At 40.5% G+C, this 14,662-nt stretch overlaps 1 protein-coding gene across 11 annotated transcripts in view; it reads left to right on the top strand.

Annotated features, from left to right (window-relative positions):
* The window catches only part of LOC135112266 (uncharacterized), a 92,807-nt gene that overhangs the window by 12,172 nt on the left and 65,973 nt on the right, over positions 1–14,662 (top strand). For 10 of the 11 annotated variants that reach the window (XR_010274240.1, XR_010274239.1, XR_010274237.1 and 7 more), the window contains exon 2: positions 560–688. Coding sequence is in view for 2 of the 11 variants with exons in the window: in XM_064026552.1 (XP_063882622.1) it covers positions 560–688 (129 nt within the window). In the remaining 9 variants the exon portion in view is untranslated. Of the gene's footprint in view, positions 1–559; positions 689–8,472; positions 8,605–14,662 lie in introns of all 11 variants that reach the window. The other variant, XM_064026554.1, reaches the window with a different exon arrangement.

Below are 14,662 nucleotides of genomic sequence, written 5' to 3'. Positions count from 1 at the left end.
TGTGTGTGTGTGTGTGTGTGTGTGTGTGTGTGTGTGTGTGTGTGTGTGTGTGTGTGTGTGTGTGTGTGTCTTCTCCGGGCTGTTTCTGGTTGACGGATCACACAGCGAGATCCTTGATAAGCCATAACTAACCTTTTCAGAGATCACATGGAGCTACAAAGTACATCATTGTATTCAGAATAACACAGAGAAAAAATATTAGTATTCAAATAGTCTTCTGACAATTTCTAGGTTTATGATTCTTACCCGTCATGGCTTATGAGAAAATAGTTTAATCACTGGAATATAAGGGTTAAGGATGTTATAACATTTCATATAAAACAACACTGCAATACCAGTAACCCTTTGCACCACACCACCAACACTACCACACCTTTGATAACACCACCACCACCACCACCACCATCACCACACTTACATTCACACACCACCACCACCACCACACCATTAGCGACACCCGCGGGGCACATTATCGTGGCCTCAGGTGTCACTAGTCGGGGAAAGACGAAGGATAACTAAAAGAATTCTCGTCTTTTTTTTTTTTTTCTCTCCCTCCCAGAGCAGCCGATCAAGATATATAGTTTGGAAGGCCGCCAGCCAGCGCCCACCAGCGGCCCCAGTGCGCCTTGTGCCTTCACTTGCGGCGTCCCCTCTCCCCTATCCTCCTCAAAGTCCTTCAGCATGTCAGGTATGGCTTTTGTCTTTTACCCCCTCCGCTGTTTTTCTCTCTTTTGACACAGCTGACGAGACCTTGAAGTGGGGTGCGTCTGTCATTCTCTTTGTCAGTGCTTTCCCCGTTTTCTTTCATGTTGTGTGTCATGTCTGCTTGATGGTGCTGCTGCTGCTGCTGTTTTTTGTTAACGTTTGGTGCACGGTGTCGGTTTGCCTATTATAGGCAGCACGGGGATGTTGCAGTGGTGTTTTGGTCTTTGTACAGGTCTAGTCTTTGTTTGGAGAGAGAGAGAGAGAGAGAGAGAGAGAGAGAGAGAGAGAGAGAGAGAGAGAGAGAGAGAGAGAGAGAGAGCGGTGGGGGGGTGGGGTCGCCCATGAAGTATCTTGTGTTGCTAGTGATGATGTATAATTACTGATATGCAAGTTATTTGGTGTCATTTGGTATTCAGTCTGTTAGTTTGCTCGTAGAAGTGGTGAGGCATGGAGGTTGCCGTGAATTGCAACAGTCAGCTTGCACGTCTATTTGTCAAATTCAAGACTATCCTATTTTGAAGTCTACCGCTATAATAAATCATTAATAGTGGTAACAATGATAAGTAAGTGTGGTAGGATCGACTGGCTTGGCTGATGTTACGGTAGTTATTCGTATGTTTTCCTTGTGGGGATATATATATATATATATATATATATATATATATATATATATATATATATATATATATATATATATATATATATATATATATATATATATATATATATATCATGGTGTAAAATGAATGCACATTTGACAAGCAGGAACGTTGAACCAGGCAGTCAGTCGTTTAAGAAGGTGAGTTGAGTTGTTGGGTGGGAGTGCAGCCTTCATATGGGCACTCCTTGACGTGTTCTGCTTACTGTCTGGGTCTTCTGTTTTCCTCTTTCTGTTTACTTTTGATGAGGTCGTTTCTTCTTCCTGTTTCAGACGGCGGTGTTCCTCTTAATGGTGTGCGTGATAGTGTGCGGTCTCAGACAGTTAAGTCTGTGTACGTGACGCATTGTGAACTATGAATAAAGTCAAAACATTTTCATCCATAAAAAACAAGTACTTTCATATATTAAAGGAAAATGCAACGATTTTCTAACATGAATGAGTTGACGTGGCTTACAAATGAATGGCCGCCATCATTAAAGAGACATTAGCAAAGACTGGTAGCAGTGAACGACCTAAATTGTTTCCAGCTGTGAAATGAATTAAAGTTTTATCATTATTATTATTATTATTATTATTATTATTATTATTATTATTATTATTATTATTATTATTATTACATCAAAGAAAAATTCTTGCTAAATTATCACTACAACTATGAAAACACTCATCAAAAACACGAATAACTTTCAGTAGAGCCTGTTAAATATCAGGGATAAAATGATGCAGTGCTTGGGATTACAGTCAACTGTATCACATGTACGTATACTGCCACTCCCTCTAAGACTTAAAAACAGTTCACAGGCATACATGTGCCCTGAGGAGTAGTCTAGGAAACAGGACACAGTGCAGCATGTAATACATTTATAGCCTTGATCCGTTGCTCCATCCTCCTCGTGTGTCATGAGGGCTAGGAGTGTGTCTTTTTGTTCTGTACTACCTCCACCATCGTTTTCCTCACGTCCTACCAAAAGAGGAATAGGAAGAAAAATGGGAGGTGGTGGATGGAGCAGAATACGTAAATTTCCTCTTTCACATCTTTATTTCCTCCTGTTGCTCCTCTAATTTCCTGTCTTGATTCGTTATCTTACTCCTTTTCTTACGTTCTTCGTGTTCTTTTTTTTTTCTCCCTTTTCTCAACAACACCAAAGGGAACAGACCACCACACGGCTCCTCGCTACCTGGCTACCTGAGAACTCGATATCGCGGCTTTTCACTCACCTGGTGCTATTACAGTTAGGTGTTTATCCTTATAAGGCAGTGCTTGATCGACTTACATTTGCGTCTTCTTATGAAGTCACGTGGAGGAGATACTCGTCAAACACAAACACGTTTGCTTTTAAAAAAAGCGTTCACTAAAAATCGCCCTAAGTGCAGCTTTGACCACTTAAAGAAAAGGAACGCTGACAGTTTTGCTTCATGTGTACACGCGCATCGTTTGCTTTCTTTGGAAATTCCAGGGTTACTAAGAATTGTATGTAGTGTTTAGACCAGTCGTTGGTAAGGTGACAGGCTTTTACAATTTTCAATATTTACTCGTATCTCTTTGTATAGATTCTCTCTCTCTCTCTCTCTCTCTCTCTCTGAACATTTTCAATAAATGCAGTGATATAATTAGGGAGGACATATTAGTACCTAAAGTTTACACTATCGTGTGACAAACGCTACTGTCCACATATTTGCACATACTACTGACTATACACTGCACGCTGTACACTATAAACATGAAGGTGGCTGCTGATGTAGCCATCAGTGGGCGGCAACCTTTGCCTGCTGGGTGGACATTTGCCTGATGTGAAGGCGCGCTGGTGGGTGGTGGAGTAGGACCTGGGACCTCCAAGAGGGAGTCGTTGCTCAGCACCGTCCTCGTGCATAGTTCAGACCTCCTCCAGGTGGCCCTCAGGTCCGTCAGGTGCAGCACGTGCTGGACCTGTGCTTTGTGTAGCACCGTCAGGGCGGCGACTCTCCTGTGGTGCTCCAAGCAGTCCAACGCTGGAGCTGCTGCGCCAGTCTCTCTCTCTCTCTCTCTCTCTCTCTCTCTCTCTCTCTCTCTCTCTCTCTCTCTCTCTCTCTCTCTTTCACGAGGGCCGCGAGGCCCTCGTGGCTCAGTGGTAGAGTGATGAACTTTAAGATTGGTGTGAGGGAAGTATGGGTTCGAACCCCACTCGGAACTTACAAAAATTCAAAGAGCATCCACTGCATCATCATGTGTGCTTAAAAATGTGTAGTTAAAAGCACAACACGGTGATGGAGCTGCCCAGGGGAGGAGCAGGAGAGGTGAGTGCGCAGCACCTTCCCTGCCTTACCCAGGGGAGCAGGGGAGGTGAGTGCGCAGCACCTCCCTAGGCTTCCCACCATTTGTCCCACCCGGTCAGGGGTTTGACTCACGTAATTGCAATAACCACTAATTTGACTCTTTCTTTCTCTCTCTCTCAGCTGGTGTCAGTGGCTCCAAAGCTCTGCCCGCGAGTATAAACCGTTCTCAAAGTTGGCCGTCACTTTTCTGTCTACCAGACGCGGTCCGCCAATCGCGCCCAACAGTTACTGGTCTCAGGACGATATTGGCTTGTTTGCTGCAGGGCGGAACTCAAATAACAGCAGCTGGCTTTTTAAATTAGATATTTAGATAAATTAGAATTAGAAAATAAACCCCGTGTGTGTGTGTGTGTGTGTGTGTGTGTGTGTGTGTGTGTGTGTGTGTGTGTGTGTGTGCGCGGATGCTGCTCATGGATAGCATTCAAGAGGACGTGACAACACTGCGAATTCCAGACAAACACCGTCTTTCTACTTTACCTCTGCGTTGCCTGGTTTGGTCTGTGTGTGTGTGTGTGTGTGTGTGTGTGTGTGTGTGTGTGTGTGTGTGTGTGTGTGTGTGTGTGTGCTGGAAAAGTTATTTCTTCGGCGATATAAAATTCCTCCTTAGACAGGAATAAAAATCACACAAGCCTATAACAGTTTGCGGCGAGAAACAGGAGGCAGCAGGAGTAATGGCGGCCATTACGTGCACTCTGCCGCAGCCGCCTTACTGCTTCCTGATAAATTTCCAAGTGCTGAAATTACTGTCATATAAAGAATACAGTATTTCATGATCAGAATTGTGAAGAAAAGTGTTCAGAAACATGAAGGAAATTATTACCAGTCCAAGGGAATATATATATATATATATATATATATATATATATATATATATATATATATATATATATATATATATATATATATATATATATATATATATATATATATATATATATATATATATATTTTTTAAAGACTTAAACTCGTGATCCATAATGCACAAGATTTCATTTATGCTGCATTGAACACTCGTACACTTATCTAAAACACTTTCACTCGTGATTGTGTATGTGTACCTTGTCATTTATATTGTGAACGCAGGGTCACCTGAGCGGCCGAGTGATGGTCTCTTATAACAGAAACAAACCTATCGTGTCCACTGCCTCGTTCAAAAAGATATCTTATTTTTGTGAGTCATGGAGTCTGGCTAAGGTGGCTAAGGCTACACAAATGAGATGACACACCGCTCAATATGTAGCTCCCATAAGCTGGCCAGTTTAGTTTCGGAGAGCTATTGGTACTGCTCCTGTGAAACAGTTTGAGTCGTAGGAAGAAGAAAAACAGAAGCAGTAGAGATTTCCAGAGTTTATCAGTAAAACATATGAGAGAGCGAAGATAGCGAAGATACATGCATAAATAAATTGGACATACTATGAGCAAATATAAGTCTTACGCATCGAGGCGTGGGAAATGGGAAGCATCCATTTACTTAATTCAGGAAAGTTGTAACCAGGGAAATAATGCTAAATCCCCGCGTCCTGAGACGCGGGGATTTAGCAGACTGGGTCCTGGTTAGGCTGGTGGGTCCCTCATGACGACTGAGAGGGACTAGAGTGCAGGCCTTTGTACCCTTCCCGCGAGGCATGTCATTCCTGCAAGGTGGGGAGGAACAGAGGGGACTGCTTCTCCTTGGATTATCTTATTTATTCATTCATTCATTTTTACTGTTTTTTTTTCTTTTATTACTTGTCTCTTTCCCTCTAGAATATGCTGGAAAAGACAAGTTCATAAGGAATGCTGTGATTGTTCTGCCACTCTTGTTTAATTTATTCTTTTTCTATAACAGGAATAATGGTAGAAGATATGCAAAAGTGGGCCACAAATTGTCTATCTTTAAAACTTCAATTAAAAACAAACCTTACAAGTAATGATGGATATAAAGTTACAAAAAAAATATAAAAAAAACTAGCCGTCAATAATTTTTCAGGTGAAGTAGATTTTAGTGAATTACCTTTCGAGGAAACTAATTATCTTGAACTTTAGATTTATGAAAGAAAATTAACTTTCTGGAAGTTCCTCACGCCGGCTCAAAATAATTAATAAAAACACCGGACTCTCCTTCAGTTGTTTATTGTCTTTCTAAAGGCGAAGAGAGAGAGAGAGAGAGAGAGAGAGAGAGAGAGAGAGAGAGAGAGAGAGATAGAGAGAGAGAGAGAGAGTTTAACCTGGATCTCTTCTGGCGTTTGAATTGAGTACGGAAAAAAAGAAAAGAAAAAAAAAATAAATAAATAAATAAAAAAAAAATATATATATATATATATATATATATATATATATATATATATATATATATATATATATATATATATATATATATATATATATATGATGTTTCTTTCTCTCGTATTAAATGGAATGATTAACAGAGCCACAAATACTTCTCTGTAGACAATATAGAAACTGACATGGAACAGACAAATCAAATGCTTCACTACAACCAAATCAAGTAAATTACTTTCATTTGATCCCACTATGGAATTAAAAAACCCGAATGCATCATAACATGACTGGATAATATCGGTGTTGTTGTAATGTAATGCAATGTATTCATTCACGTGGTTGTGGAATGCAATATGTATCCAAATGATGCCATCCAGTGTCGTGCAATAAATTCTGTCACAAGTCAATGCGTCCGTGACTTATTGGAAGCGTGCACACCGCCACACAGTGACGCAGCGGGGCGGGAGTGTGGCCTCGCCTGTGGTGCTGCTCACACGTGCGAGTATGATACGTACTGGACTGCATGTAGGCCGTTGAGTCCCATGGATTGTACTTTTATGGAAATGGTGTAATTTCTGTCATTTCTCTCTCTCTCTCTCTCTCTCTCTCTCTCTCTCTCTCTCTCTCTCTCTCTCTCTCTCTCTCTCTCTCTCTCTCTCTCTCTCTCTCTCTCTCTCTCTCTCTCTCTGTGCATTGCTTTGTACAAAGGCGCTAAAAACGAGAAAAAAAGAAAATACATATCAAGAAAGTATTGCTGCATGTTCTCCTCCTCCTCCTCCTCCTCCTCCTCCTCCTCCTCCTCTTCCCTGGAAGAAGGACGAGGGGCCGGCGCCAAGTACAGCTCGCCTCGCATACTCGTCCTTCCCTTGGCGAGATGGAAGAGACAGGGATGGGCTGAGCTGGACGAGGTGGGGCCTTCACATGGAGGATCGAGCAGGGGCTGGGTGGGACACGAGGAGCGGACTGAGTGGAAAGTTTATCTGTTGCTTAGGTGTTATAACGATGGTGCGGCGGAGAGGAGAAAGAAAAGGAAGGGAAGAAGAGGGAAGAGTATCTACAGATCTAAGGAGAAGATAAGATAATTTTGTGCTTAAGATTTAGGGGAAAACTTGAATTTCTTATTTTATATTCCCCAGGATCATATTTAACACTTTTTTCGGATAGTTGTTTTTTTCATTATCACCTATTTATTTATTTATTTTTTTTTTGCCACTTATTTTTTGCATTACACTTTCTTTGAAAATAGTAATGTTGACTAGGATAAAAAAAAAAAAACTTACTTTCCCCTCTCTTTTTTTTTTGGGGGGGCGGAGGAGATTTCATGCTAATAAATTTTCCAGTGTTCTGAATATTAACAAGAGAAGACTATACTGCTGGAGTTTCAATGCCTTATTCTCTTCTCCGCTTCTTGTACTGCATGATAACATCTACTGATTATCAAATACGTAAGCTTTCGTTTTAAACTCGCGTAGTCAAGAGGCATTTGTAGGAAGGCGCACCAGGCGGATACTTATGTATATTACATCCAACAACGTGTTCTAGCAGGAGTTTGGGTCAGGGAAGGCCGCCTCGCCTTCCTGCCGGCACTGACGAAGGAATCTCCATTAGAGGACCGAAAGCAAGGCATTACATTATATGTTGTGAGGGGTTATTCCGCCATGAGTGCTTCATTACTCTGCCGCAACGCTTAATCACTCTTGTAAACAAACTACAAGTAATTCTTCGTTTGTTCTCTGATTTTTGGGTGAATAGATTTAACTCTGTTGCAGGCATTTGTCTGTTTGCATTTGTCATGTCCAAGGTGTGACTGGTTTATTCTTGGTGTTCATGAACGTTTCGGGCTCTAATCTCGTTTTTTTTTTTTTTTTTTTACTGGCTTCAGTGAGAGTTATGATGATTTTCAAGGTTGTTTCATTATTAATTAGTAGGTTAGCAAGAATTCTACTACACTATCAGTAGGAAAACATCCATGAGAACCCTATTAATCATGTCATGCCATCTGAAATAGTCTTGGGAGCTGACCACGTTTAAGAATCAGGTTTTCTGCGTTTAGTATAAAAATTAAAGAAATTAAATCCATTTCGTCTTGTTTCCCCGAAAAGTATAAAATGACTTTACAGTATTGTTTAGCGTGTTGGAAAGCAAGCCATTCTGAGGAGTTAATTTTGTACAAGGCCTCCACTATTCCTCTGCAATAACACTTTGTTCATCTGTGGTTTGTGATGATGTACTCTTGTAGTACACCAGAAACAGAAATGGTAATTTTCACAGTAATAATTACCTTAATATCATTAGCATAACTGTGAAAGTAATAAGAATAGTATTAATTCATTAGCAATAATAATGAGATTGATAATGATAGCAATGATAATAATAATAATATTAATAATAATAATAATAATAATAATAATAATAATAATAATAATAATACCAATAATTTATTACTTCATATCAAATAATAATAATAATAATAACAATACCAATAATGTATTACTTCATATCACTTTCATTGTCATTGTTGTTCTCTGCAGTGCTGTCCATCCTGAGACGCGGGGATTTAGCAGACTGGGTCCTGGTTAGGCTGGTGGGTCCCTCATGACGACTGAGAGGGACTAGAGTGCAGGCCTTTGTACCCTTCCCGCGAGGCATGTCATTCCTGCAAGGTAGGGCTGGAACAGAGGGGACTGCTTCTCCTTGGATTATCTTATTTATTCATTCATTCATTTTTACTATTTTTTTTTTATATTACTTGTCTCTTTCCCTCTAGAATATGCAGGAAAAGACAAGTTCATAAGGAATGCTGTGATTGTTCTGCCACTCTTGTTTAATTTATTATTTTTCTATAAGAGGAGGAGTATGGAAGAGTATGGCTTCCTCATCACGGCTTACTATGAGCTCATACTTATAAAACGCCTCTTTTTCATGTCTAACGGCTCTTGTATGTACAATATATTAGCCAGTCAAATTACACGGCACATTGTAATTAATCTTGTGATGCAAGGGCAGCTCTGTTTGAAGCGTAAGCGATATAATAGAATGTTTTTGTTTATGATAATAACAGCTGACGTTTTAGTGTTTGGTTCATCAGTCTTTTGTTGGAAGTTTTCGAGTCAGTGAATTTTGTTGGTATATCTGAATGATGAAAAAAGTGAATGAATATATAATTATTTGTTTAATGTAACAATGGTGATGATTTAGTACAAGACAGAATAGTTATATATATGGACCCCCATTTTTCGTACAGTCCTGCTCAGAACTTGACTGAACTGTGAGTAGTGTTTTCCCTCGATCAAAAGGCCTCTGATGTGTTGGTAATCTGTTTCCAAATATGATCACTCATATTTTTAGCAGACCATGGACTTTAAGAGGGAAGACTAATAACAAAGAACGTGACTGTGGCGTGTTTGCTCGGGACAAGGTACTCGGCCCTATGAAAGGTTCTTATGCCATCTCACTGCCTCAAAACCTCGGTGTCTCCATGCCGTGAAGCTTCACTGATTTATGACCGGTTTATTTAAGCCCTGTCTCTGTACAGTACCTACATATATACGTATGTAAGTTAACTTGTTAGCAAAATACTTAATGAGATCCTAAACAAACGATAATCTATGGATGTCATGCATAACTCACTCGTGTTCTTCACTACAACTGACTATTTGCTTCAGAATATTAAGTAAAGTTCATCCCATAACGCCAGTCATTCATTATTCTTACAAAAAATGCTTAGTACGATTTTCTTATCTTGCTTCCACTCGCATCGTTTGTCTCTCCGTCCCGCAGTAAAGCAGTCATTCATAAACTTTCCTGTCCTGCAGATATTCTTAATAACGAAACACATTGGCAGACACTGGCTGCTACAGTGGTTTACGAGTTAAGGTACTTGATATTCCTAAGGATTATCGATGCATCTGTTACTCGGCTAAGACCAGAATGGACAGCTCGGTATGTTACTCGCGGAAACAAATCTATAGTTAACTTACTGGATATAATTTTGTAAACTGTTGTTATTTGAAGGATCGTCGATTGTGAATTTACTCGTATTATTCTTATCTCAACACGTTTTGACGATCAATCCACTTCTTACTGAAGTAAAGGTACACGATTCTAATGAACAAAAATATATAACAAACACAGCTTGAGGGTAACATGAAACCATCTTCTTTGTACACCTCATTTCCTTTACTGCCATTCTCTGAATTCCAGCACAACATTTTATTTAGTGTTGGTGGAGCACTAAGCAGCCAGTCATTACTTACAGAGTTATTCATGACTCGTGCTCGTGCTAGCAGGGGACGCACATTCATTTTTCAGATGGACTGAGAAATGAATTACTAGTAAGACATAACGAGATTATAGAAAGTTTCCTTGACACTCTGTACTGAAAAAAAAGTTTCCACACTTTTCACAATTACTATTTGTTATCAATCTGAAACCTCCATTGTGAAACTGCGAAAACACCGTTCAATATTTCTTACGCATACAGGCTCTTTGTCTGAAGAAACCCTTAAGTAATTGGATCTGAGTCAAACAAAAGTAAGAGAAGCTCTAATGTGACGCAAAGAGAAGATGCCTTGTAATAATGCATTGCCTCGGGAAGCCAGTGACAGGTGAATTGCTCAAGGGACAACACTCTGGTGCAGAATAACAGATGCCCGTCGATCAAGGAATATTTATTTTCAGAAACAATGGATCAAGTTTTTAAATCTTGCCAGCCTAAACTTTAGGTCTTCCGTGCTTGAACATTTGATGTATGTTTATCTATGTCTGTCTTTAACTCTCTCTCTCTCTCTCTCTCTCTCTCTCTCTCTCTCTCTCTCTCTCTCTCTCTCTCTCTCTCTCTCTCTCTCTCTCTCTCTCTCTCTCTCTCTCTCTCTCTCTCTCTCTCTCTCTCTCTCTCTCTCTCTCTCTCTCTCTCTCAGCCCAGGGGTTCATCGCACACGTCTCCTGCCTGTGAGGGCGCACACGGGCACTTCCTTGCCAGAATAACATGCATGCGGAGGCTCGCCTAATACTCACTAGGCAATGATTCCAGCGGCGCTAAGTTGGACTCAAATGGCTGTAAGAAGAGAGGGGACGGATCTGGGTTGGCTCGGAAGTAAAAAGAGAACTTCACTATTTCTCCTCACCCTGGAAAAGGCACTATTTTGATTACTGTTTCTGTATCTTGAGTTGGAAATGGATGGGTTCAGGGGATGAGGGGCGCCGCTACTACCATCTCTCCTGTGCCGCGTCGCCTCGTCCTCGTCCTCTTTCGATTAAAAGAGGCAGTGATACACGAGACACTCCTGACAAGAGTCGAGAATCCCCCAATTCTCCCTTCTTTCCCTTCCTTACTCGTGGTGTTCTTCCTTCCCCTCCTCCATCTTTATTTATTTTTTTTTTACTCCTTCCTTCCACGCTTGCTTCTCATGCTCTTTTTTTTTTTTCTCCTTTCTCTCGCCGTCTCTCGTTTCCTTCTCTTTCTCCTCCTTGCCGTCCTCCTTCTCTTATATCTTCTCTCTCCTCCTCGTTCTTCTCCCTCTTCCTCCTCCACTTTCCGCCATTCCTCCTCCTCCTCCTCCTCCTCCTCCTCCTCCTCCTCCTCCTCCTCCTCCAGGATTTTTTTTTCTCGTACCTCATTTATTTAGTGTTCTCTTCTCTGACGTCCAGTATTTTCTTTTTCCATTCAGTTAATCATTTCATCCTTCTTTCTCATCTGTCATTTGTCGTATCTCGTCTTTTCTTACGTCTCCCATTTGTAACATTCTCGATCTTAACTGATTTATTTCTTATCTTTTTTTTCAACTTTTTTTTTCTCTTTCGCTTTATCAATTTCGTTGCTTTTATTTTATTACTGGTCGCAGACACTTTTCCTCCTTTCGTAATTTTGTTCTATATTTCTAAATTGATTCCACCATGATTATATTTTTCAGTTTTCCTTTCCTGGCCATTTTTTTCTGTTATTATAATATATTCCAATGAAATTTGCATATATCACCCTCCCTCCTTTCTCCTCCTCCTCCTCCCTCTCCCTTACTCTCCTTTACCTTCGCCCAGCCTTTAATCTCCTCTCCCTTTCTCTCCCTTCCTCTCCTTGCCTCGCCTCGTCTTGCCTCGCCTCGCCTTACTTCGGCTTTTCTGTTTTCTGATCTGCTCTGTTCTCTCCATTCATCTCCTTTGTTCTCGTTTCCCCTCATTTTTTCTTATATTTCAGTCAGTCAGTCCTATCCTTTCTTCTCTTCCTAATCGCATTTCCGCCATCTCCGTTACTCTCTCTCTCTCTCTCTCTCTCTCTCTCTCTCTCTCTCTCTCTCTCTCTCTCTCTCTCTCTCTCTCTCTCTCTCTCCACGTAAAACAAAGTTACCTACTCTTAAAAAATAACCCTTTTGTTGCTACAGCCATCCTTTGTTAACATTAAAAAAAAAAAAAAAAAGCGAGAATAGAAAGTTGATATTATCTTTTCTAGCATGCCGAATTATTTAAGCGAGTGCAGTGCAAAATAGTCAATAGGGAGCTTTAAAGAAGATATGATTAAATTGTGAATAAGAATGATAGGCGGGTGTACTTACGGGACTGCAACGTGTAGGCCTACTGGCTCCCTGCTGCTTCCATTGTGTTCTTATGTCCTAAGTAATTGTTATAAAAATGTAGGTGATGAAGAAATAATAGTCTGTCAGTGAAAGAGTTGAAGCAGTAAGAACATGTCTAGCAGCTGAAAGATTTAAAACAGAGAAGGAAATTGTCTGGCATTGAAAGGGGTAAAGGAAAAAAAAAATCACCCAGCAGTGAAAGAGTTGCAGCAGAGAGAGAAAAAAAATGTCTTGTATTGAAGGAGTTGAAGTAGAGAGAAAAAAATGTAGCAGGGAGGGAATTAAAAGTAGACAAAAATGTTTAGCACTAAGAGTGTCGAAGCAAAAAAAAAAAAAAAAAAAAAATCTTGCAGTGAAAGAGATGAAGCAGTGACATGAAGAGCACCGCCATCCAACAGACACCCAAGCATAACAAAAACCAGCACAGGCCGCACTTCGCCCTCTTCCAACACGATGCAGAAAACTTGAAGCGTGAATGTTCTTTGGCGCGAATCATTGCGGCAAAGCAGTGGAAAAAAAAAACAGTGCCAACACCAGAAATCCAGTAACCTGCAACACCCATCACTGTATTTAGCGTTTTTCCCTCAGCCTTAAATCCTGTGATGAGCCAAGACTCCATACTCAGCCTTTGTAACTCTTCAAAGCTTTCCTCTCTTCCAAACGTCAAGTCATGGTCCATAGTGAAGTAAGCCCCAGCATTCACGCTCATTGTGTTCAACGTTTTTCCCTTCAGTGTTAAATGTTTTAATCTGCCTAGCGCCTGTCAGGTGTCAGGTTTTGTAGGAAGACTGTCACCAGATCAGGACACTAACGATTGAGGAAAACTGCTGAATGTATTGCCTCTTACATACTTTCCTCTGTATTACAAACGTGCCAGAGACGTCACAAATGTCTGTCTCATAGAAGGACATATCTAATTAACCGGACTACTTCTCTTCCTTGAAGGGAATCGTGTCCTCTGCACGTATAAGTTTCATCTCGCCTACATTACCACCGGCAATGTGAAGTTCTTGGGGTAGAGGACCTGGCCTGGTATTTCTCCTTTACTGCACGTCATTTTGATCTTAGTTAATCATTTACCGCCGAGGAGGATTATTCCTCTTCAGTATCATAATATATAATACAAGAACATGTATATAATAGTAGTGTATTAATCTCTTCTCGCCCAAAGGCAGGTTTTGGTGACTCCCTTTCACTCCGTTATGGAATATTGTGCAGGTGCAAATTGAATGCACCGAACTGGAAGAAAAATGAAAAAAAAAAACAATGAATACCCTTGAAGCACCGTCACGGAGACCAGCCTCTGCTGTGTTGTGGCATATTGATAAAATGCTGCGCGGAAGTGGCGTCTGCTGTGCCCACTATCGAGACGTGGCCCCGTAGTGTTTGAAATGACCAGAGGCAGCCCTCACCCGCACTGCTGCTCGCCAGGTGCCGGCTGAGCTGGAAACGTGGGCTGGAGTGTTTTATTTTCGAAGTGCTCGCCCACATGCATGCGCCAGGAAAGTGACGTAGTGATATGTAGATTTGTTGAGGAATAGGAACGCAAGGACAAAAAAAATATGGGTTTGAAAGTTTAACATGAAGAAGCTAGTGCAACTGCAGAAGACAAAGAAGGAGGCATTGAAGAGTGCTGGAGATGTAACACAGGCACACACACACACACACACACACACACACACACACACACACACACACACACACACAACAGTGTCAGTCAAAAAAAAAAAAAGTATTATCGGGGTTAAAAATAGGTTGAGATATACAATGTTTGCAGCCTCGTGAATGCCATGATGAAATAATAGCGAGCAGTATCAGTGGATGACGCACACGGAATACACTGAAAGAAAAAAAAAAAAAAACTGCAGAATCTAAACCTTAGAAAACGTTTATATTTTGGAGAAATTATAAAGCGAGAATCACACAACCGTAAAAAGAACACGATTATGAGCCATACAAAATATTGTGATCACCTTTGTTTATAATCAAGCCTTTGATAAATATTTCCTTGTTCTTGGAGAAAATTTTCTTCACATTATAAAAAAAAGTGATAGTATTTTACAGACATAAGAGAATGTCCCAAAAATATAGTCATGCTACTCCACTATAAACATGAGGACAAAACATATTTTTCTTGCTATTCTCGGATGCC

This window comes from Scylla paramamosain, chromosome 23 (assembly GCF_035594125.1).
Source record: "Scylla paramamosain isolate STU-SP2022 chromosome 23, ASM3559412v1, whole genome shotgun sequence".
Lineage (NCBI taxonomy): Eukaryota > Metazoa > Arthropoda > Malacostraca > Decapoda > Portunidae > Scylla > Scylla paramamosain.
The sequence above is the reverse complement of the archived record's forward strand: the minus strand, read 5'-3'. Positions and strand labels throughout refer to the sequence as shown.